The sequence below is a fragment of the Trichosurus vulpecula genome, chromosome 1 (assembly GCF_011100635.1).
Source record: "Trichosurus vulpecula isolate mTriVul1 chromosome 1, mTriVul1.pri, whole genome shotgun sequence".
NCBI classification, from domain to species: domain Eukaryota; kingdom Metazoa; phylum Chordata; class Mammalia; order Diprotodontia; family Phalangeridae; genus Trichosurus; species Trichosurus vulpecula.
In genome coordinates this window covers 278,188,492-278,213,316 of record NC_050573.1, presented here as the reverse complement: position 1 = coordinate 278,213,316, position 24,825 = coordinate 278,188,492, and the positions used below count along the sequence as shown (strand labels likewise).

The window sequence follows — 24,825 nt, the reverse complement described above, 5'->3', positions numbered from 1 at the left end:
TCAGTTGAGTAAAGTATGAATTCCTTTGCATTAAAAGCTAGATATAACCCAACATTATCCTACTTTTCCATGTCTAATCTTAGGCTACTCCCTTCTATACACCCTAGACTCAAGCTGTTTGGAATTAGCTGCCATCCCTTGAACAGACACTGTGCTTTTTGCCTCAATATCTCTGCTCATATTCTTTATGACTTGAGTATACTCTCTCACTTTTCACCTGTTGAATAAAGCCCAACTCAAAGCCAACTCATCTACAAAGGCTTTCTTCACTCCCCTAGTTTTTAATGACTTTCTCTCATGAGGACCTCACATAGAATTGTATTTGAATTTCTCTAATATGCTTTTAAGACTCAAAGGAATAGCTCTATAGCAGAAGAGACCTTAGAGACCATTTAGTCTTGCTCCTTAATCATATAGTTGAGTAAACTGAGGTCCGGGGAGATTTAAACAAGGTCACCACAAGTAATAAGTACCAGAGGTAGGATTTTAAACCCAGGTTCCCTGTCTCCAGGTCCTGTGTTCTTATCATGCATTATTTTTTATTGTAGTATTTGTGTAAGTATCATAGCCTATAATATATTCCAAGTTCAATGAGGGCAGAGACACTGAATAACTTTGTATTGATCAAGTAACTAAGCAACATTTATTAAATTCCAACTGTTTGTGAGCCAGGTAGCTAGGTGGTACAGTGTGTAGAGCCCTGGGCCTCCAGTCAGAAGGACCTGAGTTCAAATTTGACCTCAGATACTTACTACCTTTGTGACCCTAGGTGAGTTACTTAACCCTGTTTGCCTCAATTTCCTCATCTGTAAAATAATCTGGAGAAGGAAATGGCAAACCATTCCAGTATCTTTGTTAAGAAAACCCCAAAATGGGGCCACAAAGAATCGAACACGACTGAAACAACTGAACAACATATGTCAGCTACTTTGCTAAGAGCTATGGATACAAAGTTATAAATGAAACAGTCCTTGCCCTCAAGAAGTTTACACTTTCTAGGGGAAAATATGCACACGAAGAAGTATATGCAAGGTTAAATATCTGTACAATAAAAACTGCATGGGTGGGAGGGGAAATTGAAGTTGGCAGAATCTGGAAAGGTCTTCTGCAGAAGGTGGAGTTGAGCTAAGCTTTGAACGAAATGAGGGATTCTCCGAGGCAGAGGGGAAGAGGGAGTGTATCTGAGTCATGAGAGAAAGCCAGTGCAGATGTGTGAAGGCAAGGAATGGAGTGTGGTGAGCAAGGATCAGCAAGAAAGGCAGTTTGGCTGGACCAAAGAGTGTTTGAGAATGATAGGGAGTAAGGAATTATACACCATGACAAACAGAGGCATTTATGTTTGATCTGAAATGTTTGTTATATCAATTGAATTGGATATCTGACACTTCTTGTACTGAAACATAACAGATTCTAAGTAGATATTTGTTTTTGATGTGATTGAGATCTTACTTGACTTTAAAGGAAGTGGGGTGATAGGAACCAGTGGGAGTTTAGGACCTCTTCTACCCCAAATTCTTAAAATTACTAAAATGCATTATTCATTTTTGAAAGCTTCAAACTCCCTATGCCTCACATAATTTAATAACTCATTGAATTCTAAATACAAAATTGTATCCAGCCCAGTTGACTAGTAATTGAAATGATTGGTTTATGAGTGATGAGACAGAATTTTGAAATAGATGGGTGCCTCATTTATTTTCTGATTTGTGCTGCTGGGCCAAATAGTTGAAGATTAGATTGATTATTCCAAGGTGGCTTTGTCATTCACTCCTTGGTCCAACCAAACAGTCCTACTTTGTTTGCTTATTCACAGCACTTCACCTCCCATTTCCTATTTCTTTACTTTGGTACTGGCTGCGCCCTCACACCTGGAATGTACCCACCCCCTCCTCAGTTAGAATCTCTTAGAATCCTTCAAAACAGTTCAAGTGTCACCTTCTACACGAAACCTTTCCTGATTGTCCAGCTGCTAATGGCTCTCCTCCCCTAGTACCTAATGTTTATCTTGTATATCCGTGTACTTATTATCTCCCCAATAGAACCTAGCTCCTTAAAGATGAGAATGGTTTCATTCATGTCTTGTTATTTCCAGAGCCTATTACACAGCAAATGCTTAACAAATACTTATGGATTGATTGATCACCCCTTGTCAGAACTAGCAACTGAATGAATTAGCAACGTTGAGTTTAGAAAAGGGAAGGTTTAGGGGGAGGAATGTGAGACACAATAGTTATCTTCAAGTATTTGAAGAGCTACCACATGGAAAAGAGATTGGAATGCTGCCTGCCCCCCCTTCTCCCACCCCGCTTTTTGGGCAAGGTAATTGGGGTCGAGTATCAATTATCAAGTGTCAAGTGTCTGAGGCTGGATTTGAGGTCAAGTCCTCCTGACTCCAGGGTCAGTGCTCTGTCCACTGCACCTGTACCACCACTGTCTTTTCTTTACCAGCACATGGACTATGGGTTTGGAAGCTGCCAGCCATCAAACCAGATTTTTATGTGCTGGTTTTATCAAGCTATTTTTTCATCATCATGAGGAAAGCTTCACTTGTGGGGTGGAGGGTAAGACTATATCCAGAAAGGACTGATAAAACATCAGATATCAATAAACCATTTTAAAAAAAGATACAAATAAAAAGAAAAGGGATTTACTTACTCTTTTTGGCCCTGGAGTATGGAATTAGGAGACAAAGGTAGAAATTGAAAGAAGTGTGTTTAGTCTCGGTGTCATAGGATGTGGTAAACTGGAGGATTGGCTCCAATCCCTTTCCAAACTGTGGTGGAGACAAGTCACGCTACTTTAGGGACTAGTTGGCTAGAGCTGTGAGAAGGCAATAGATGTGGCCATAAGGAAGTACTGCTGACTCTTCCATGCAATTGGAGAGTGGGGAAGGAAGGACTCAGTTTCCAAGCTACATAGTTTATCTCCTTGTCCTTACCACAGCACAAGGTAAGTTTACTCTTCCTTTTAGGCTGCAGGTTACTTTTGTTGTATCTCATCCTCTCTTTTTCTTTATGGTTGACCTTGATGGTAATATTAACCAGATTTCCCCCTATACAAAAATGATGATGCAGGGATCACATAGTGTGTTGTTCCACAGCCCTCCCTCCCCCTTAGTGTTGGAATGCTTTAGGGATGGCTCTGTTATTTTGCTTTCCACCAACAGAGTAAGGCTATATTTAGTTTTACACCAGAGATATTTATCAAGCTTAAAACTATAGGGAGAGAGGGACCACCTTTTCCTCTGTCTTTCAGTCAATGTAACTGACGAGCAAAACTCTTAATAAGCAGCAGGTGGGTAAGAGGTTTAATTGCTTGCACTATGTACACTGGATGGCCCAATGTTGATTGACAGCTCAAACATCCAGTGACAGGGATTTAGGAAAACACTGTATGAGGATTTAGGGAAAGAAGATGATTGCAGGCAGCAGTATGCAAAAGGAAATTATCCTCTGGTGCTCCAGAAATGTTGGAGCAACAGGTGCACTCTGTGATTTCAGATTGTGACTTAGCATCTCCCGCAACACCTTTACAGCAGGAGTAGGATAGAGGCTAACCTTCTAACTGTGGTTTGGTTGTCCTCATATGGGGCACTGCTCCCCGATTCTCTCAGGCTATGATAACCTAGTGCAGGGTTTGCCCCAGAACACTGGATAATGAGTTGCTCTAATCCTAGCTTGTCCTTGTGGGGCCGTTATCCTGTGTGTGACTCATCCAGGTCTTTTCCTGCTTTCTCTCTAAGACACTGCATTTGACCTAAGTCTCTCCACCAGAGAGGAGGCAAGGGCCAGGAGAATAAAATTCAAATTGGGAAATTTCCTTACTTTTGTGCAGCTGCAGTGAAAGATTTGGAGAAGAAAGAAATTATTTTTATTTCCAGTTCATGTCGTTACCATGGTAATGGCTGCCAGAGCTCATCAAATACATTTGTGGGGAGGCAGGCAAATACATGAACACTGCCCAGCAGGAACCTGGGAGGAAGTAGGTCTGTAGAATAGTTTTCCAATATCCATTCTTGCTCTGAATGGAAAGTTTCCTGAGAGTGCACTGGTTCCTCTTGTAGCAAGGTTCTGACAGTCAGGCAGTCAACAGGCATTCAATAAGCACTTACTGTGTGCTAGGAATTATGCTCTATACTGGCGTTACAGAGAAAGGCAATAAAAACAAAGAATAAACCCAACCAGTCCCTGACATCTAGGAGCACACATCCTGATGGGGGAAGCAACATGCACCTTGGTGGTTCAATGGATAGAGCACCAGGCCCAGAGTCAAAAAGACCTGAGTTCAAATCCAGCCTCAGACACTTACTAGCTGTGTGACCCTGGGTAGGTCACTTAACCTTGTTTGCCTCAGTTTCCTCATCTGTAAAAAAAGCTGCAGAAGGAAATAGCAAACCACTCCAGTATCTGCCAAGAAAACTCCAAATAGAGTCACGAAGAGTCATATATGACCGAAAAAAGACTGAACAACAACATAGTTGTAATTCATGTACAGAGTACATGAAAGGCATTAACACCTGAGAGGACCAGGAAAAGTCTCTGCAGAAAGAAGGCAGATCTTGAGCTGAGTCTTGAAGGAAACTAGGGAAACTAAGAGGCCAACGTAAGGGAGCAAAATATTACAGTCACAGAGACGGCAAGTGAAAAAACATGGAGGTGGAAGATAGAATGTCATATTAGAGAAGCAGCAAGGAGGCCATTATGACTAGATCACTGAATGTGTGAAGGGAAGTAAGGTACAAGAAGACTGAAAAGAGAGGATGGAGCCAGGTTATGAAGAGTTTTGAATGCCAAATAGAGGACTTTATATTTAATTCTGAAGGTAATAGGAAGTCATAGGACCTCACTGACAGGTCATCTTAGCAGCTGAGTGGCAGATAATATAGCTACATAAAGGACTATAGAGCAGCTAGGTGGCTTAGTGTATAGAGAGCTGAACTTGGAGTCAGGAAAATCTGAGTTCAAATCCTGCTTCAGACACTTACTAGCTGTGTGACCCTAGGTAAGTCAATTCATTTCTGTCTGCCTCAGTTTCGTCAAATGTAAAATGGGGATAATAAAACACCTGCCTTTTAGCGTTATCATGAGGATCTAATGAAATAATATTTGTAAAGTACTTACTTAGGCTCTCTGTAAATGCTAGCTATCATTTTTATTACTCTTGTTGTCTTGACATTTTAAAATGCTGGACTGTGCCTCAGACAAGGCTCAGTTAGTGGAATTCCATGTACTTCCCACCCCTTGCACAGGGTATGCAATCACAGACGTTCCTCATGAGCTCATGGAGAAGTTACATTTGCCATCTAATACCAGAAAGAGTAATGTTAGCAATTGATCGACGGAGGGAGTCTTACATTAATAACAGTTAATAATTTCCCCTTCCCACTATATTCTGCCTCTCCTCCATACTCTTCTTTATTAAAAACATTCTTTTCAGTAAGTCTGACAAGTTGGTAACAAGCTCCAGAGTTGGTTTTTAAGAGCAGATGATTCGCAAACAAGATGGTGACAGGTTTTTATGACTATAGATTTCACACCATCTCATCTCTCAAAAGTACTTTGTACAGATTGATAGAGCTACAAAGGGAGAAATGAAAAAAAAAATGAAAGGAGAGGATATAAATAGGCTTTTTCATTAGGATGAACAATCCAAAACATTAACCCCGTTCCAGTAATGTGCCTTTTACGTGCCTTTCTTTTCAGTGCATTGACCTGCAATCATCTTCTTTATAAGTAACAGTTAACTATGGGAACAGAAATGTTAAGGAAGAAGTGAAGAACCAGCTGGGAACTACCTGTTTCCTCAGGCATTCATTACCCTTCAGAAAGTGTCCATCAGCTGTAACGTTAGTCCCATAGATCCATTTAAGCAATGCATGGCTGGTGATCGAGTGGCTGTTATTAATTTTTAAGCCCATTTGATGGGTTTCTTTCTATGGACAAGGCTTATGCACATGGAATAATGCAGTGGTTTCATTCATGCAATCTATTTCATTAGAGTCTGAATCACAATGTGTCCGGATGCCAAAATACTATGACATTATATTCCATTTGACATTACCGTACAGATTGGGATTTCCAGGAACATGGAGCAGGGACCTTAGAATACTTAGAGGAAACAGGAAAGCCACCTAGGTAATTATTTTATGCTTATGCTTACATACTGGAAAAATGACTCAAAGCACATGTGCAGGTCAGGAATGTCCTTTTCATCTGTTAAGGACAGCTTAAAATTATTCTGTTTAAAAGCTAACAGTTGGTCCAGATTATGCTAGTCTATGAGATCACCACTATCGATTATAGGAGTCTCTTTTTGCCCACATCCGCCTTCTGAAGGCACCTGAATGATTTAACTATAAAAAAATGCACTTTGGGTTTCCACTTTTTGTTTCCATTTCCTTTAGTAAATTCTACATCATGACCTTAGCCTGAAAAGCCTTGAGCGAAAAGGTATTTGTTTCTGTTCTTCCCTGTCATCTTTTCTTCAGAATTTGATTATTTCAAGTATTTTGTTTGGATCACTCCAAGATTTCTCTGTTTCTAAATATTATTTGGATTGATGGTACTACATCACTAATATATTCAGTTGGTGCCCCGAAGCTTAACAGACCACAGAAATAATAAATATCACAATAAAGCAGATAGCTAACAGAAGCTTCAGTAATGAGTAAGTAAGCAGTCTAGTCCATTAACTAGATTAGGTATTTCTGTTTGTTGTTCAGTCACTTCAGTCCTATCCTACTCTTCATGACCCTATTTGGGGTTTTCTTGGCAAAGATACTGCAGTGGTTTGCCATTTCCTTCTCTAGCTCACTTTACAGATAAGGAAACTGAGGCAAACAGGGTTAAGTGACTTGCCCAGGGTCACACAGCTACTAAGTTTCTGAGGCCAGATTCGAACTCACAAAGATGAGTCTTTTTGACTCCAGGCCCTGCACTATATCTACTGCCCCATTTAGAGGACTTTAAGTCAATGGAAGCTACCAAAGTCAGTAGAAATCCCCCAATCATTCAGCATCAGTATATTCTATAGGCTGCATAGTCTCTCATATTATTACCCCAAAAGAATGCTGATGAAAGGCCTGAAAAAGCCTGATGGATTCAGAATTGGTTTTCTAATTCACTTTTTCTTTTGCACTGTTATAAATCTCAAAGAAAATGCCATCCAGTTGTATTTTCTTCCCTCGAAGGGAAGGCAAAAGAATGACTAAGCTTTTATCTCATGAAATGTGCCAAGAAGGGAGTAATGCTGAAACAACGGCATTATGGCAGTTACAATGGCATGTACAAAGCTCAATTTGAATTTGGAACAGGGAAGGTAAGGCTGCTGATAAAGGGGGAGACAGATATAAAGGCAGGAGCAGAGAGTACTGGAAAATTCTGGTCCCAAAGGAATCACAAATAACATCTGTAGAGAACTTCCTATTTTAAGAGATGTACATTATGAAGGTATTCATCCAAACATCCCACATGCTACTTTTAGGATTTTTACTTCCTAGCTACATTTTTCAAAATAGTGATTTTCTTTTACCAAATAGTCGGAAGGAGAGGTAATAAGAGATAGAAGAAAAAGTAATGGAATTGGGACATGGGCATGCATAGAGCACCAGTCAAGTATGCCTTGGGCATGCCAGCACACTTTATCCTAGGATGAGTATTGTCTTTGGCCCTTAGAAGAAAGGGAAAGGCTCTAAGCACTTCTTAATTTGGGGTTGGAAGATCTTGGTTTAACTTCTTAGTTGGCTACCTATTATTTTGTGCAAATCATCTTACTTCTTCTCTCTAAAATAGCAATTCTCAAACTTTTTGGCCTTAGGATCCCTTTAAAGTCTTAAAATTATTAAAGACACCAAAGAGCTTTTTCTATGTGGTTTTTACTTATCGATATTTACTGTATTAGAAATTAAAGTATTTTAGTATTATCATGAAAACAGTTTTGACCTCATGAACCCCATTAAAGGGTCTCAGGGATCCTCAGGAGTCCTCAGACCATACTTTGAGGATAGCTAGCTGCAGCCACGTAGCACAAAGGGCATCAAAGTGGCACAGTGGATAGACTGTCCAGCCTGGATTCAGGAAGATCTGGTCTCAGACACTTACTAGCTGTGTGACCCTGGGCAATTCACTTAACTCTGTTTGCCTCAGTTCCTCATCTGTAAAATGAGCTGGAGAAGGAAATGGCAAACTACTTTAGCATCTTTGCCAACAAAATCCCAAATGCAGTCACAAAAGTCGAACATGACTGAAAAACAACTCAACAACAACAAAACTGAATCTGCTCTAAAACAAGGGGATGGGATGAGATGATTTTCCAGCCCAAAATCCTTAGGGAGTAATGAATAGGAAGGAAACTGTTAAATTGTAGGTACATGAAGCGACTTGTCTGAAATAGTTGGTATCCCTTGGAAAAGTCTAATACCTACTGACTTACTTCCCTTCCACACCCTCTAATTAAACACAAACATGTGTGCAACACACACTAAACAAAGACAGGAAATGAAGTAGGTGTATGAAAATGTACTCAGATGACTATAGCTAGATGAGATAACCTCAGTTTCTAATAATTTTTATTCATTAAAATGCATTTGGAAGTGATTCCTGTTTGGGTAACATGCAAGATGCTTGTTCAACGATTCTTAAGTCTGGAAAACCTAAACCTTAAAATGATCTCTAGTTATCTGAAAAAGAGTAAACAAATTAGTGAGGAAAATATATTCATTCTTCTGATAAATTTGCTAAAACAATCTTCAGCTGGTCGAGCTTTTTTTAAATCAAAAGGTATTGTTTATATGGAAAGCACTGGAATTAGATATTGTAAATGATTAAAGGTGCTTTGGCATTATTGTGAGAACGTTAAAGTTTTTGGTATAAGTGCTAAAGAGATAGGACGACCCATGCAAATGGAGAAGGAGAAGGAATAAGCATGAATACAGTGCTTAATTTATGCTATACACTGCACTAAGCACTTTATAAATATTTTCTCAATTGATCCTTACAACAATTCTGTGAGGTAGTTGCTATAATTATCCTCATTTTTACAGCTGAGGAAACTGAAGTAGACACACAGCTAGTAAGTTTCCGAGGTCAAATTTGAACTCAAGTCTTCCTGACTCCAGGCTTATCACTCTATCCACTGTACTAACCTCATTGCCTAGAATTATAGAGATTATGTAAAAAAAAAATGTATGTGTGTGTATGTATGTATGTATGGGTATGGGTATGTGTGTGTTTGGGGAGAAAGGAGAAAGAAGGGATAGCTTTATAATTAACCAAAAATTCTAGGGGTGGGGAGGGTCCTCCTTGGGCTACAAGTTTCTTTACCTCTATATATGTGCATATCGCCCACTTCCTTCTCGCTCTTCCCTCTAAATTCTTTCCTTAAAAATCTCTCACTTTCCTCTTCCTGCCTGAGTACAGTCTCACTGGCAATAGCACTCAATAAGCCTTAATCTATATAAGTGGGATGGAGAAGGAGAGAGGGACATGGAGAGAATGTATAAAAAACAATTTAATTGTGGAATATTGTATATATATATATGTATACGTATACATATATATATATTAGTGCAGCGTTAAAAGCTAACTTTACACATGATTGATCATGATTTTAGTGAAAGACTACCAGAACATACTGATATAATGCTTATGTAAGTATGTAATACATAATTATATAATGTACTTGCGCTTATATAAGTATGTAACATACTAATGCTTATGTAAGTATGTAATATACAATTATATAATGTACTTATGCTTATATAAGTATGTAACATACTAATGCTTATGTGAGTATGTAATATATAATTATATAATGTACTTGTGCTTATATAAGTATGTAGCATACTAATGCTTATGTAAGTATGTAATATATAATTATATAATATCCTTATGCTTATATAAGTATGTAACACACTTATATAAGCATATAATGCACTCATATAAGTATATAATATACTTATACAAGAATAAAAATGTCCAGACTATCAAACAAATCATTTCAATTAACCAAATTTTCCTTCCTTTTTATTGTTTGGTTTAGTTTCTGTATAATCCCCTAGCTTCATATAGAGGGCCCAATGGGTAAGGAAAATATTCCTACATAATCTCCCCTTCATCACCCTGTTCCCAACTTTTTAAAGGAAAACAGCATTTTGTGTCTTACAGGGGATAGGAAATTTTCAATGATGGTGGCAGACCCTGAGCAATACCTTCAAACTGAGCCAACCTGATGGTAAGCTAAAATTACATATTACTCACAAGTGAACTGCAGAACTATTTCCAAACGTATCCATGAACAGAGGGCACTATTCAAACATTTGTGAAATATTTAGCCAAGAAAACTGAGCCTGCATCCTGGTGACATGAAATCACCGGAAGGTAATACCTGTTGTGTTGATAAATTGTGTTTTCTCCAACTCTCTGAAATATCTAGTTATTTGAATAAAAATAAATATTGAATCGCAATAAATTGCCTGATATCCCATCTAGACTGCACCATAGGAGTTTGTTTGTTGCAGCTGGGGACAGTTCCAACATATAATGCATTTTTGGAGCCAATTATGTATATTTTCTCCAAGGTTCATCTCAGGATAAACCCAGTTTCATTTCCTCAGCGCTATCTGCCTCTTTAGGTACCCCAACTTGGTGAAGCCACCATTGATCTGATGGATGTTCATGATATGTTGGTGGTGAAAAGAACCCATTCCTTTTTCATTCCTTTTTCTTGCATCCCTCTTCTAATACCAAATAAGTCTGATGGAGGCAACATAGTGCAGGAGGACGCTCTTGGAGTCAAAGGGCTCTGCCACTTACAATCTGTGTGATGCTGTACAAGTTATTTAACCTCTTTGGGGTTCAGTAATTATAACTCTAAAATTAGGGGGTAGACTTGAAAACCTTTAAGGTTTCTTCCGGCTCTAGATCTGTGACATACAGTGGTGCATGTCCAGGGATTAAAGGAAACCCCAAACCATATCTGGGCCCAAGATTAAAAAAAAAGACAGACTGGCTTTGATAGAGTCAATCTCAAAATCAAACTCTACAAAAGAATTAACTGTTTGGGTTATTTGCTTGTTTTCACTGACTTTTAAAGCTATCAAATGCCTATTTGGTGTGGTTTGGGCACGATTTTATTCAAACATGATTTGTATGGTGCTGGTAAGGTCCTAAGGCATCTTCAAATAGAGGAGAATGAATCATTGTCTATTACCATTTTTCTATCTCCATAGTTCTAAATTATCTTTGCTTCTTATTCTAATAGCTAGCTCACAATTTGCTGTGAAGCACTTTTATACTTGTTCTCTTTTTGGTGTTGGCATTTATTTCCAAAGATCTTCCGAACTCCTCCCCCTTCTTTTCCATCTTAGGCTTTTAAGTTGTATTTCATTGTTGTTACTTTTTTCTTGGACCTCAGATCGCTCCAGACAATATATTAACAGTGACTTTTCAAGGTGTATTCATTGTGACAAGTATCTATTTCCCTTTTTCCATCCTCCTGCTTATAGCTAATGATGTTCACTATGCTCAAGCCACTGTTCTAGTAATACAAATGCAAAATGAGGTAGTCCTTGCTTTTAAAGAACTTACATTCTTCTTTGTGGATATACGTTTGTTGCTGGGTCATTTTCAGTTGTGTTTAACTCTTTGTGACCCTAAATGTTTTCTTGGCAAAGATACTAGAGTGGTTTGCCATTTCCTTCTCCGGCTCATTTTACAGATAAGGAAACTGAGGCAAACAGGGTTAAATGACTTGCCCAGGTTCACACAGCTAGTGTCTGAGGCAGGATTTAAACTCAGGAAGATGAGTTTTCCTGATTTCAGTTCTGGCACTCTATTCACTGTGCCACTTGCTGCCCAGATCCATGTTTGCGTGTCAGTAAATATAGGATATACACAAAATATATACAAAATTATTTGGTGTGGGCACCAACAACTGAGGATGATCAAACTCCCCATTTTCTATTATTTCTAGATTACCAATGAGAAAGTAATTTTCCTATCCCTTTTAAAAACTTGATTGTTAATTAGTCAGTGGGACCTATTCTGTGCCTACCACAATACCTTGCACCTAATGCCACCCAGTACAGTTATTTGAATTTCAGCATAATATGGTGCATTTCAGTTCAAACTCTGCATAGTCAGCACAGTATTGATCCTGACTTAGATCCTTTCTAATCCCAAGGATGAGCAATTTAGTAGCTCAGAAAACAATTAGCTCTAGGAAAGTGCCTCATTCCTAGCAGCTCCAGAGATCTGAGAGCATTCAGTACTTACAGCTGTCCTCTTCCTCCATGAAAACACTGATCACATAACAGGCATACACAAAGCCAATCAACTGTGGAAGAAAAACAAAACAATGCATGTCAGAAAGCTGTACTAAATTTGTGTAAAGCAGGAATCTCAATTACAGCTTGTGCAATTAGCAGATAAAGGATGCCCTGAATTAACTACTACCATTTGATAACAGAAGCCTCCTTGTATTTTTAACTAACAGCTATCATCTTGAAATGCATATTCAATTCCCATTAGTGTTAATGGGATTAGAGAAAGTTACCCAGGTATATCTTGAACAGGCTTCTAGATATTTAATTGAATCCGAGACTATGGTTACTAAACTGTTTGGACTTTTCAGAATATTTATTTTGGAATTAACCACTGAAGGAAATGTACTGCTTATCTCACAGGGTTGTTGTGATGATCAATCAGCAGGCATTTATTAACTGAATACAGCATGCTAGGTGTTGAATACAATTGGGGCTAGGTGATGAAACTGCAAAAATGAAAACAAAACAAAATAATCCCTACACTCAAGTTTACAATCATTTTCGGGAAGCAATATCTCTTCGTCCATAAATTGAAGGGGCTGGACTTAGCGATCTCTAAGGTACCTTTCAAATCTAAACCTATGGTCCTATAATCCTATGTAAACATAAATAAATACAAAATATACACAAAGTAAATATAAAGTAATTTGAAGGAGAAAGCCCTGGAAGCTAGGACGATCAGGAAGGGACTTGAGCTAATCTCCGGAAAGAGCTAGGAATTCTAAAAAGCAGATGTGAGCAGGGACTGAATTCTGGGCATAAGGAAAAGCTTGTACTGTTTTGCCTGAGGAACAGCAAGTACCACAGCTTAGCTGAACAAAGAGGAATGACACGTGTAGGCAACAGGTGGCGCTAAAGAGCAAGGCAGGCTCAACAGCAAGTGGGGGTAGAGTGGGGTGGGATGGGGGAGAACTAGGGGAGAAGGAAGAGAAGAGGGAAGGAAATATCTCTTTTGTGGCTTTCTTTCAGAATTTTTCCCCCTCAGGGGAATGCTTGTCTCTCTACCTCAAAGGAAAGTCACTTGTGATACATACCAGGAAAGCTTGGTAGGAACTGGATTGTGAAGGGCTATAAATGCTAAACAGAGAAAATTATATTTTATCGCTTCTGAGTAGATTTATGATATGATGATCCTGTGATATTCTAAGAGGCAATAGGGAGCCAAGGGAGGTTTTGGAGAGGGGAGAGTAGTGACAATCAGTTCTATGCTATAGGGATATTACTTTGGCAGATGTGTGGAGGATGGATTAGGGAGGGGTAAAACTAAACATAGAGAAGATTGAGAGACTTGTTATAGTCTGAGTGAGAGGTAGTGAGGGCCCAAATTAGGGTGTTGATCATGTGAGTGTGGAAGAAGAATATGTAAGAAGTGTTGTGGAAGTAGCATTGACCACACTTGCTAATTTTTTGGATGTAGGAGGGGAGGAAGAGTGAAGAATTCATGAATCTTGAGTTTGAATTTTCCCTCTGGCACTTAATAGTTTTGTGACCCTGAGCAAATCACTTAACCCCTCTTGTCTTGTTTTTTCATTTATAAAAAGGAAAATATTTGTAGCCTCAACCTTGAAAGGTTGCAATGAGGTTTAAATCAATCAGCAAGTATTTTTTAAACTCTCATTGTGGTGTCATTCATTTTGCTAGGCACTGGAGATACAAAGACAGAATTGAAATATTTGCTGCCCCTCAAGGAGCTGATATTATAAAGATACATGGTCATATACTCAGATCTTAATTGGAAGAAGACAATGTATGTGAAGCAATTAGTAAATGTTTAGAAGGTGTTACATAAATGTGAGCAATTTGTTATTATTCCTAAGGCTGGATTAAAGCTTTCTTTAGAAGAAATCTTGGATTAATTTTGCTGCCTTGCTTGTACAGATTTAGAATTAAGGATTAAGTAATACTTAACTGGGGATGGGGGAGGGAGGGATACTCTTCATATTAGATAACTAATGTACAGTTGTTTTGTTGGTAACTTGATTTTCTCCTCTGCACCAAGTTCAGATTGAAGGATGTTCATTTAGAATGTCAGGAGAACTCTGAAATCACCATGAGAATTCTAAGCATGCCCCTTGTACCGATCTTGTGCTATGAGCAGGAGTGCTGAGGGACGATTTATCACAACTGCAGTCACACGATGTGTTTTTCATCTCAGTTTTGGTGGGAGGGAAGTGAAGATACATCAAAATGTTTTGGCTCTGTGCTAGGGACCTTTTCAATTGTGAGTCCAAGGTCTTGTTAGTACCTTGGTTCTAGGAAGTCTATTAATTTTCTATAGTTCTAGTAAAATATAATCTTCAAGTAAAATATAGCCCTCTCTCCTTCACCTTTCTGCTAAGGAGAGCATTTTTAGTGTCCCAGTAAGATGAATTCTTATTCTGTTTTCTTGGCTGTCTCATCATAACTAAATGACAAGCAAAGGTATGCAAATGAAGAATTCCCACATTAACTACATTACTGACTTCTAGCAAGTTGCAGAGACCATGCAGCATGTAAATGAGCTCCTTTCAAGATCTGAACATTTCTTCAGCAAGACTACCAAGTGCAATCAACATTGGAGGATTAGAGTGTTAGGGATATGAAGAGTATTCCTGCATTGCACTTGGAGAAGGAGTATTGGGGAAGAAAAACAGAGGGTTGATGCAGGGGTCCCCAGAGATGGAACCTGGAAGTGGCTGTGCCAATATATTCACATCATATATCAGTACAAAGAAGCTGACTCAGAGAATCACAGAATTTCAAAGTTGTAAGGGACCCCAGAGGCCATCCAGTATAATACATATCTGAATACAAATCTCCTCTACAACATGCCTGAAAAATGGCCGTCCATCCTTCACTTGTAGGTCTCTGATAAGGAAGAACTCACTACTTCAGGTGAATTTGACCTCTAACTTTTTAAAAATAATTATTTTTAGTTTTCAACATTCACTTCCATAAGATTTTGAGTTTTGAATTTTCTCCCCCACCCTTTTCTCCCCCCCCAAGATAGCATGCAATCTGATATAGGATCTGCTTACACATTCATGTTAAACATATTTTCACATTAGTCACGATGTACAGGAGAATTAGAACTAATGGGAGGAACCACAAGAAATAAGAAACAAAACAAAACAACAAAAGAAAAGAAGAGTAGATAGTATGCTTCCATCTGCATTCAGACTCCATATTTCTTTTTCTGGATGTGGATAGCATTTTCCATCATGAGTTTTGGAGTTGTCTTAGATCCTTTCATTGCTGAGAAGCGTTAAGTCTATCAAGGTCAGTCATTGCACAATGTGGTTATTACTGTGTACAATCTTCTGCTTCTGCTCATTTCACTCAGCATCAGTTTATATATGGCTTTCAAGATTTTTCTGAAGTCTGCCTGTTTATCATTTCCTATAGCACAATATTAGTGCATTACATTCATATATCACAACTTGTTTAGTCATTCCCCAATTGATGGGTATCCCCTCAATTTCTATTTCTTTGCCACCACAGAAAGAGCTTCTATAAATATTTTTGCACAGGTGGGTCCTTTTCCTTTTTTATGATCTCTTTGGGATACAGACCTAGAAGTGGTATTGCTGGGTCAAAGGGTATGCACAATTTTATCCATGGTACCTTTTAGCAGGATGTAGTTTCCTACCTTACCTCTTTTAATTAGATCTGTTTTTGCTTTTGCTTTGTCTGAGATCAGAATTGCTACCCCTGCTTTTTGATCTCTAACTTTTAATATGTAAGTGATATGGTAGTCCTGATTCCATGTGGGGTGGGATAGACTCTAATGAGCTGAACATTTGAAATTATGAATAACTAACATACTTCCTCAAAGCATCTTCATATTTGAAGGTAACCTGGATTGCTTGAAGCCAGTGGAACACAAAATTTGACATGTTTTGCCAAACTACAAATGCTTTAAGTGCTCACCATCATTCAAGAACAGAATCATAGAATCATGGAACTTTAAACCTGGAAGGAACCACGGTGGGTATTCATCTTGTCCAATCCTTACCCTCCAATAGAATCCTCACCTCTAGCTTTTGCATGAAGAATTCTAATTAGAGGGAAACCATTACCTCTAAAGGCAGCCTATTCCTCTTTTGGATCTTTAGTCAGCCTGCTCCTATATAACTTTCACCCAGTGCTCTCAGTTGTTCCTGCCGGGGTCAAGTAAAATTGTTCTTCTACTCTACCACCATTTAAGTACTTGAAGAAAGCTAACATACCCCAAGGGCCCATAGGTGGTGCTGGGCCTGGAATTAGAAAGACCCGAGTTCAAATTTAGCCTCAGACGCTTACTAACTTTGTGATCCCAGGCAAGTCACTTAACCCTGTTTGCCTCAGTCTTCCCATCTGTAAAATGAGCTGGAGAAGGAAATGGTGAACCATACTAGTATCTCTGCCAAGAAAAACCCAAATGGGGTCATGAAGAGTAAGACATGACTGGGACAACTGAACAACAACCACCACAACAAGGAAAATCATATCCCCATTAAGTTTTCTCTTCTAGAGGCTATCTAGCATCTCTACTTGTAGTTGATCCTCACATGGCATGGACTCAAGGCCCTGGTTGTTCTACTCTGGATGCTTTTCAACCCATCAATGCCAATCTAATTTTGAAAGTTCCTTTTCATAAAGTTTACCATGAAGTTATTTTCTTTTGGCCATGGAAATTCACAAAGACAGTTTATTGAGGTCTGAATCAGAGGGATGTGTTCTGCCTTGGTGGAGAGAAACCCCATGTCAGTGACATCACAGATCTTTTTTTTTTTCATTTTCTTTATTAGAATTTTTTTTCATTTTTTTCCCAAAGTTTTTATCTAAAAACAAACAAGCAAACAAAAAAGAGAAAACCAGAAAAAAATTACTAGAAACTTCAAAACAAAGAATCTGGGGGAGGAGGAAATTGGATCAAAGGTTGTCCTCCTTGCCCCCTGACCTCAGCCTAGGACAGAACACAGAATGGGAGAGGCTCCTCTGCTCTCCCAGTGTCCTCTGAGATCCTAAGGAGGAGACGGGGAAATAGCCCCCACCGTGGGACACCCTGTCCTGCAGATGGTGGCAACAGGAACAGCGAAGGACAGAGTAACAGTGGTCTAAAGAATGTTGAGGCTGGGGAGAGGAGTAAAGGTGGGAGGGGCTTGGGTGGGGTCACAGGAAGTAGCCACTGGCTTTTAGGAAGGGATTCCCCGGGTTTCCTGGGGTGCAGCTTCAAAGATAAATGATGAAGTCTTTCTGGAGGTGCTCATCCAGCTCCAAGATGGCTGCCACATTTCCGCAGCGGTAGCAGTAGTTGGGTGCTGACCACATGGTGAGCACAGTTTCATTGAAGTGCCACTCGTAGCCTTCCATCACCAGCTGGTGAGCCCGGCATATCATGTCAATGTCATTGGCAGCACTGAACTGTGCCACCACATCACTGCCAAACACGTAGCCAGCTCCTCGGGGACTCAACCCAGCCTGTCGTGCCTTCGGGGTCAGACCAGAGCAAATCGCACATTGGCCCATCATGAGGCACCTCCTGCTTCCGGTCAATCGTCCGCATCTGGTCCAGGGTCCGGATAGAGGGAGAGGGCCCCCATGCACGCAGAAGATCTTGCCGTCAATGATGGCGGACAGGCTGCGGTAGTCAAAGATTTCTGCAGTAGCGCCACACGGTCACCGAGCCATACTTTCGCAAACACTCATCATAGATGCCATAGACCTGCGTGATCTGCCTGCTCTCGTGGTTCCCCCGAATCAGAGTGATGCGGTCAGGATACCGGACCTTAAGGGCAAGCAGCAGCAGGAATGTTTCAACGTTGTAAAAGCCTCTGTCCACAAAGTCCCCCATGAAGAGGTAGCTGGTCTCAGGGACATCACCACCCACTCGAAACAGCTCCTTGAGATCACAGAATTGTCCATGGATATCCCCACACACCGTGACGGGGGAGTCCACCCTCTGTACATTGCTCTCCTCCATCAAGATCTCTCTGGCCCTGGCGCACAGAGCCTTGACCTCGCTCTCCTTGAGCGCAGCAGCTCGATCTGCCGGCCCAGATCACTGATCTCCGCCTTGGTCCCCCAGCCTCACGAGGCACCCCCCCTGGAGCGCGGGGCGGGGGAGACGCACCCAGGGATCCGAGTCCCTCCCTACCCCGCCCGCCCGCACGGGTGTCTCGCGGCGGCTCCGGGACCCCACTCTCGAGCCGCGGGCTCTGGGCTCCACCTTCGAGCCTCTGTCGGCTCCCCCATCACAGATCTTTTGAAGGAGAATATGCATTATGGGTAGAAAAGAAAATTGGTAGGACTGTCTAGGAATAAGACAACAGGTACACATTGGCATATAGAAAGAAGAAGCTAATTTTGATACTTTTTCAAGAGGTTTACTTACACACACACACACACACACACACACACACACAACACAGACACACAAATAGAATTCTTCTCGTTTACTTCTACTACCATATGAAAGCCATGGACTAATTCAAAAATGCAAACTTTCCTTCCTCAAGTGTTTTCCCTTGACAATCCATCCTCCAAATAGTTACCAAAGTGATTTTTTAGAAGTATACTTCTAACCATGTAACTCATAAGCTCAATAAACTCTATGGCTTCTAGATTAATGACAACAATAATAATAAATTTCCACATTTGACTTTTAAAGTTCTTCAAAATCTGGCCTGAACCTACCTTCTTAATATTATACTTCCACCCGCCTTCCCTCACTCTTCAATGTAGTCAAACTGACTTTCATGTGTACCCTCATCATGATAAGACATGTCCTGTGTTTGGGCCTTTGCATGGGCCCCATACCTGGAATGAAATCTCATCTTATCTAGCCCCTTAGAATTCTTTATTTTCATCAATATTCTACTTAAAGCAACACCTTCTACATTAAAGTTTTCCTGACCTCCCTCTACCCAGCTATTGTCTCCCTCCCCCAAAATGTATCTTATATTTATTTTGTATATACTTATACTAGGTCCACAGGCATGACTATACAAACACACATATACACACAGATACATACATACATACAAACACGTGTGTGTGTTTATAAAATTATGTACTTTTACATTTATACATATATGCTTATTTATTTATGTATTATCTCTCACCACAGAATGTAAGCATATTGAAGGCAGGGACATTTCCATTTTAGTTTTATATCTTCAGAGCCTAGTACAGTGCTTAGCACATAGTAGACACTCAAAAAGCATTTGTTGAACAAGTAGTTTTTCTGAAATGACTTGTTTAGCCTGAGAGGAGCTGGGGAATTTATTTATTTCTTCTTTACCATAACAAGTGGTATAAGCAAAGTCCTTTTGATAGACAGGAGGGAAGTTGTAGCTTTTTTTATCTCAGTGACAGCAGGCAGTTCCTTTCTCTGCTCTGTCCTCCCTCATGTGAACAATTTTCTTTTACAAATTTAATATGGAAATTTCCATCAGAAGAAAAATGAAGCAATATGGAATTAACTTCCTCAAGGTTCCAAGTTCCTTAAAATTTCACTTTAATGAACACTATTGTTGTCTTGAAAGGTGATGACGAAGAATTTTCACCGTGCATCAGAAATGTACAGTAACATTAGCAGGAAATAAGGCAAAGACACACCATAGCGTAAGTCTTAAATCCAGCTCTCTGTCTGCAGGTCCTCAAAGAGATTTTCCCTAGCCATAACCTTAATGTTATTACAAACAAATTAATTGAAATTTCTGCTTTACTTTTATATTATTGATAGGTGCATTAATAAAATATTTATCCTGGCAAATTACTTTTGCTATCTTGATTAACTAAACTGCTATTTAATTAATAATGTTATGCTCATGCAAACCTGTCTAGCCATCATGTTAATCACCAATTTGCCAAGGGCTGATTGTTGTGTGGTTCATGGTTTCTCAGCATCTGAGCTGAAATAGCCCCTGTTGGCCCTCTGCTTGGCGCCAAGAAATAGATCCAGAGGCATATTAGCCAACAGGAAACCCACATGATGTAAATCATCTAAGGGATAATTACCCTGATCATCCCTGGTTTTAATAAAGCTTTGAGAGAGACATTAATCTTGAAGATATCCTTTTCTTTCCCATTAGAGGCAGGTAGCTGCTGTCTCATTCAGGGTGTTTCTCCTCTCTTTCCTCCTACCTTACCTTCAAAATCTGGCTCCATCAAGCCCATCTTCTTTGATGTATTTGGGGAATGCAAGGGAAATAACATTAGACGCCAGCTTCCCACTGGGCTGTATAGGAGAACATGATTAGATTTTACATGAAGAGTTTGTAGACAGAATTGATTAGTTTGCCTGTGGAGTTTGTGTAGGGGATTGATTAGTTTATTTTCACATTTGCAGATACCAGAACTTTTAAAAATAAAGGGCGGGGGAGGGTGTTCTGTTGTTCAGGATGTATATTATTAAGATGGAATCAAAGCAGTGAGTCATGGCTGATATAGTATGAGCCTTAGGATGGGATGCCATGAGGTTAAATATAATGAATGAAATTCTCATCCCTGATAATACTCTGAGAGAATAACCCAAGCAGGGCTAGACTTATTTGTACATAGAATTTTCGATATGATTTGAGGGAGCATGGAAAGATCCTATCCTCTTCCTAGTCGAAAAATACTTTCTTTATCAGTTTTCCTGAAATCCAAAGTGTTCAGATCAGACTTCAAAGACTTTCTTAATGGATTTATAGTATAATATGGTTAAAGCATAAAGTAACATATTAGGTGACTAGCACATTGGAGCTTTCTTAATACCATGACTATTTTGAAGACGGGAAAGAAATAAGCATCTATCACTCACCTACTATGTGTCAGGCTCTGTGCTAAGCACTTTATAAATTTATTTCATTTGACCCAAATAACAACTCTGTGAGGTATGTGCTAATTTTATACCCATTTTACAGTTGTGGGAACTGAGGCAGAGGGAGGTTAAGTGACTTTGCCCAGGGTCACACAGCTGTAGTAAGTGACTGAGGCTAGATTTGAACTTTGGCTTTCCTGACTCCAGCTTTAGCTCTCTATCCACTGTGCTTACTAGCTGCCTAACAGCTTTGAAGCTAATCTTTGATAATGTTGCTGCTGCTACTGATTCATTGATGCCAATCATTTTTACATGATAGTCATTTCTTAATATATAAGATTGCTTAATACAGCATATGGAAAGTTTGACTTCATTTTATTGTCTTTTTCATTTACATTGTTGTGGCTATCTATACTGCCTAGTCTAGCTTCTTTTCATTTCTATTCTTTGTTAAATTTTGCCAGCTTTGTAGGATGGTTCAGTGGGAAGAATACTAGTTGAGTCAAGGGACTTGGACACTAATCCCACTCAGTTTGGTTATAGACATTCTGAGGCCTTGGGCAAGCCATTGGTCCTTGGTCTTTCCGTCTATGAAATGAAAGGAAAACTGTAGATGTTCTTTCTTTGAAGTTTTATGATTTTTTGCCTCTTTGCATTTTATTTTTTTGCATTGATGGTGTTGAAGATGGGCCGTTAGAGACCCTCAGTGCCCTAGCTGATTTTCCTAAGACTTAAACAACCAGTGAGTTTCTAATCTGGGTCAGTGGAGGGCATTTTCATTCCAGGAATTCATTTTACTGATGAAACAATCAGTCTAATGAAAAAGAAAGAAAAAGAGGAGAGGGAGGGAGAGGGAGAGGGAGGGAGAGGGAGAAAGAGGGGGAGGGAGAGAGAGGGAGGGGAGAGAGAGAGAGAGAGAGAGAGAGAGAGAGAGAGAGAGAGAGAGAGAGAGAGAGAGAGACTATTAATTTTAATTTTAGTTTGACCCCATTGGGCCAAAAGTTTGTTAGATTTACTAATGTCTTTCATTTGTTCTTTCACAAACTCACTTTTATCAGTCAGAAGGAAAATAAGTGGATTTTGCAGGTTGATTATGTAAAACTCTGAAGTTAAACCAGCCCAGTCATGCACTGCCATGTCAGTGGTAGAGCAGGCTATACTGTGTCCATCATCTGTCTCCTTCTCCCACAGTTTCCTGCACTTTGGGCTAAAGACAATATCCTCCCCACTCCTTTCCTCTCTCTCTACTTCATGCCTGTCCCTGTCTCCACTCCCTACATGAACTACACTATCTTGGGAAATGTCTGTTGCCCTTTATGAATCAAACCCAGCTTGCTTAATTTTGTTAATTCTCCTGTACACCTACAGTGTGCAGCTCAGTGCAGCTCTTTCTCTGATAGTTGGGAATTGTGGTGATCCTGTCGTTCACTTAGGGTTTTTTAAAAAAGAAAAAAAAAAGAGAGGCAGGGGAACCAAATTGTGCACATCATGCTTTTCCCCCTCCATTGGGTGTTTGTCTTTCCTTTTAATTCCCAGGGTGAGAGGTTTGCAGAAACCCAGCCCTAGAAGTAGCCTACAGACCACTGAGTGGTAGAGCCAGTCTGAAGCAGGAGGAAGGTTTGAATTCAGAGATTGCTTTAGCTTTCTTTTTAAAAAGGAACAATCGACAATGTAAATCCTAAGTGTTAGCTTGTTGAGAAGACCAAAGAAAGGGCAGTACCTATTGGTTTTCAGTGGCAAACTAGCCCCATGTTTTTGTACTACCCTAAGGTGATTTTGATCATGTTAGAAGGTGTCAGAATCAACAAAAATCACCTGAGTTAGAGAAACAATGGACCCCTATTTCCTGCCTCCCCTATCCTCTCTTTTTCGTCAGTCAGGGATTGGCAGCAAAGGTATTTCCAGAAAGATCACCAACTTATATGGGTTGATGTTAGAGGGCTACCTCTGTCCCTTTAGGGGAAAATGTTTTACTTGTTCCACCCTTGAATGAGCTTATATTCAGCTTTCCAGAGGGGAAGTGTCAGTGTGGTTTAAGAAAACCCCTGACCTCTACAGTAAACAAAAACACATTCACATTTATAGCAGGTCTGGCTCTCTGACTTTTCCCAGTCTACCATGACCCTACTTCTCTTACACAGTGCACACACAAGGACCTCAACTCATTCCCACTCAGCCAGATGGAATTTAGATCTGGAATCCAACATGCCTTTTTTATCCTGGACAGACTGGTTTTATCTGCCCATAGTTAACATGTAAAAAAAAATCACACAGAGCTTCGGTAATGTGATGCCCGGTCTCCCCTGATGCAGCGAAAGGTGGAGTATTGAATGGGTAAGAGATGGCACCATCTTGCCTAGATGGTAGACCAACTTCTTTGGTGCCAAGTCACCAGTGAGGGAAGGCAGCTTGTTTGGCTGCCAGTTCGTAGGAAGCAAAGGACTTTGAGGGGTGGTTCTGGGCTCTGATTCTTTCCTGAAGATGCTGAGGTCTGAGAGATTCGTTCCCTTCATTTCTTCCTAGTTTAAGCCAATGTTAATCTGCTTGCATACAAATTGCATGGAAGTAGATTTAAAAGAATGGTGCTTGTCCAGACCCAAATGATCAGCATTTGTATGGAGAAAGGGAAATGAATAAGAGTATTCCCAAGAATGTCTTCTGCCCCTACCTTTTTTTTTAAAGTGGCTGGAGATCATGTCATGTGTAGATCAGATCTGCACATGAACTTTGGAACTGAAAAAGAGAGGAGACTGGGGGAGGAGAAGATTCCACTGGGAAAACAAGGAGCAAACAGGAGGCAAATTTTGCAAAAAGAGAGATTTAAGTTTGATGTAAAACAAACAAACAAATAAAACTTTATTACAGCACCAGGCAAAAGTGGAATGGTCTGCCTCAGGAGGCATCCCTGAAGATCTTCAACCACAGGCTGCACAGCTATATGTCACACATGTTGGGGAGGGAATTCCTTTTTAATTATGGGTTGGACCAGGTATCACCTGAAGTCTCTTGCAATTCTGTAATTCTGTGATTTTGGGCCCTACTGGATCAGAGCTCAATTCTTTCCTAGTCCCTTTATGTGACCCCTGCCTGCAGGATAGACTCCCCAAGTGATGTCAGGTTACAAACTGCTAAGCACACTGACTATATTACATATTTTAGAGGGTTCTCCTTGGAAAACCCCATTTGACATTCCAATCTGACGCTTTCCCAAGTTCTTCTCCTCTCCCCCAGTAAATGAAGGAGAGGCTACTTTTATGATTAATTTAATTCTGATAAGTAACTAGAACACTTATTCTGGGTTTTATCCTTCCTCCAGGGACTGAACACTGTTGGGGATTTTTTAAAAAACCCTCTCCCATGTTGTTGTTGTTGTGTAGGTAACCAGGCTCCCTTAGGAGCATCTCTCCAAAGGGAGGCCTGATATCTGTATGACTGGTCTGTGCAGTAACACATGCTTAAGTTTCTTAGCCATGCCTTCTTTTGAAGGTATTGGGCTTTTCTTTCTCCCCAACAAAAGGGTCTGGAATTAGGACCTAGGTGAACCTGGGCCTTGATTACTGGCCTGTGAAGGCTTCCAGAAGAAGCAGTATAGCATAGTGGAAAGAGGGCCACATTGGAATGGAATTGACTTAGAATTCAGGCTCACTTACCATTGTGAACTGAAGTGGTTGAGGACATTTCCAGATCTAAATCCCATGAAGTTCTCTGTGTGGGAAGTGAAATTGTGTATTGC

The 24,825-nt window shown here is 40.0% G+C and overlaps 1 protein-coding gene and 1 pseudogene across 1 annotated transcript in view; both read right to left on the bottom strand.

Moving 5' to 3' along the window:
- Nucleotides 1–24,825, bottom strand: part of NKAIN3 (sodium/potassium transporting ATPase interacting 3) — a 451,267-nt gene that overhangs the window by 29,812 nt on the left and 396,630 nt on the right. Inside the window, exon 6 of the mRNA XM_036744080.1 lies at nt 12,273–12,333. Coding sequence (XP_036599975.1) covers nt 12,273–12,333 — 61 coding nt within the window. The remainder of the gene's footprint in view (nt 1–12,272; nt 12,334–24,825) is intronic.
- The window catches only part of LOC118856049, a 117,234-nt pseudogene continuing 109,809 nt past the window's right edge, over nt 17,401–24,825 (bottom strand).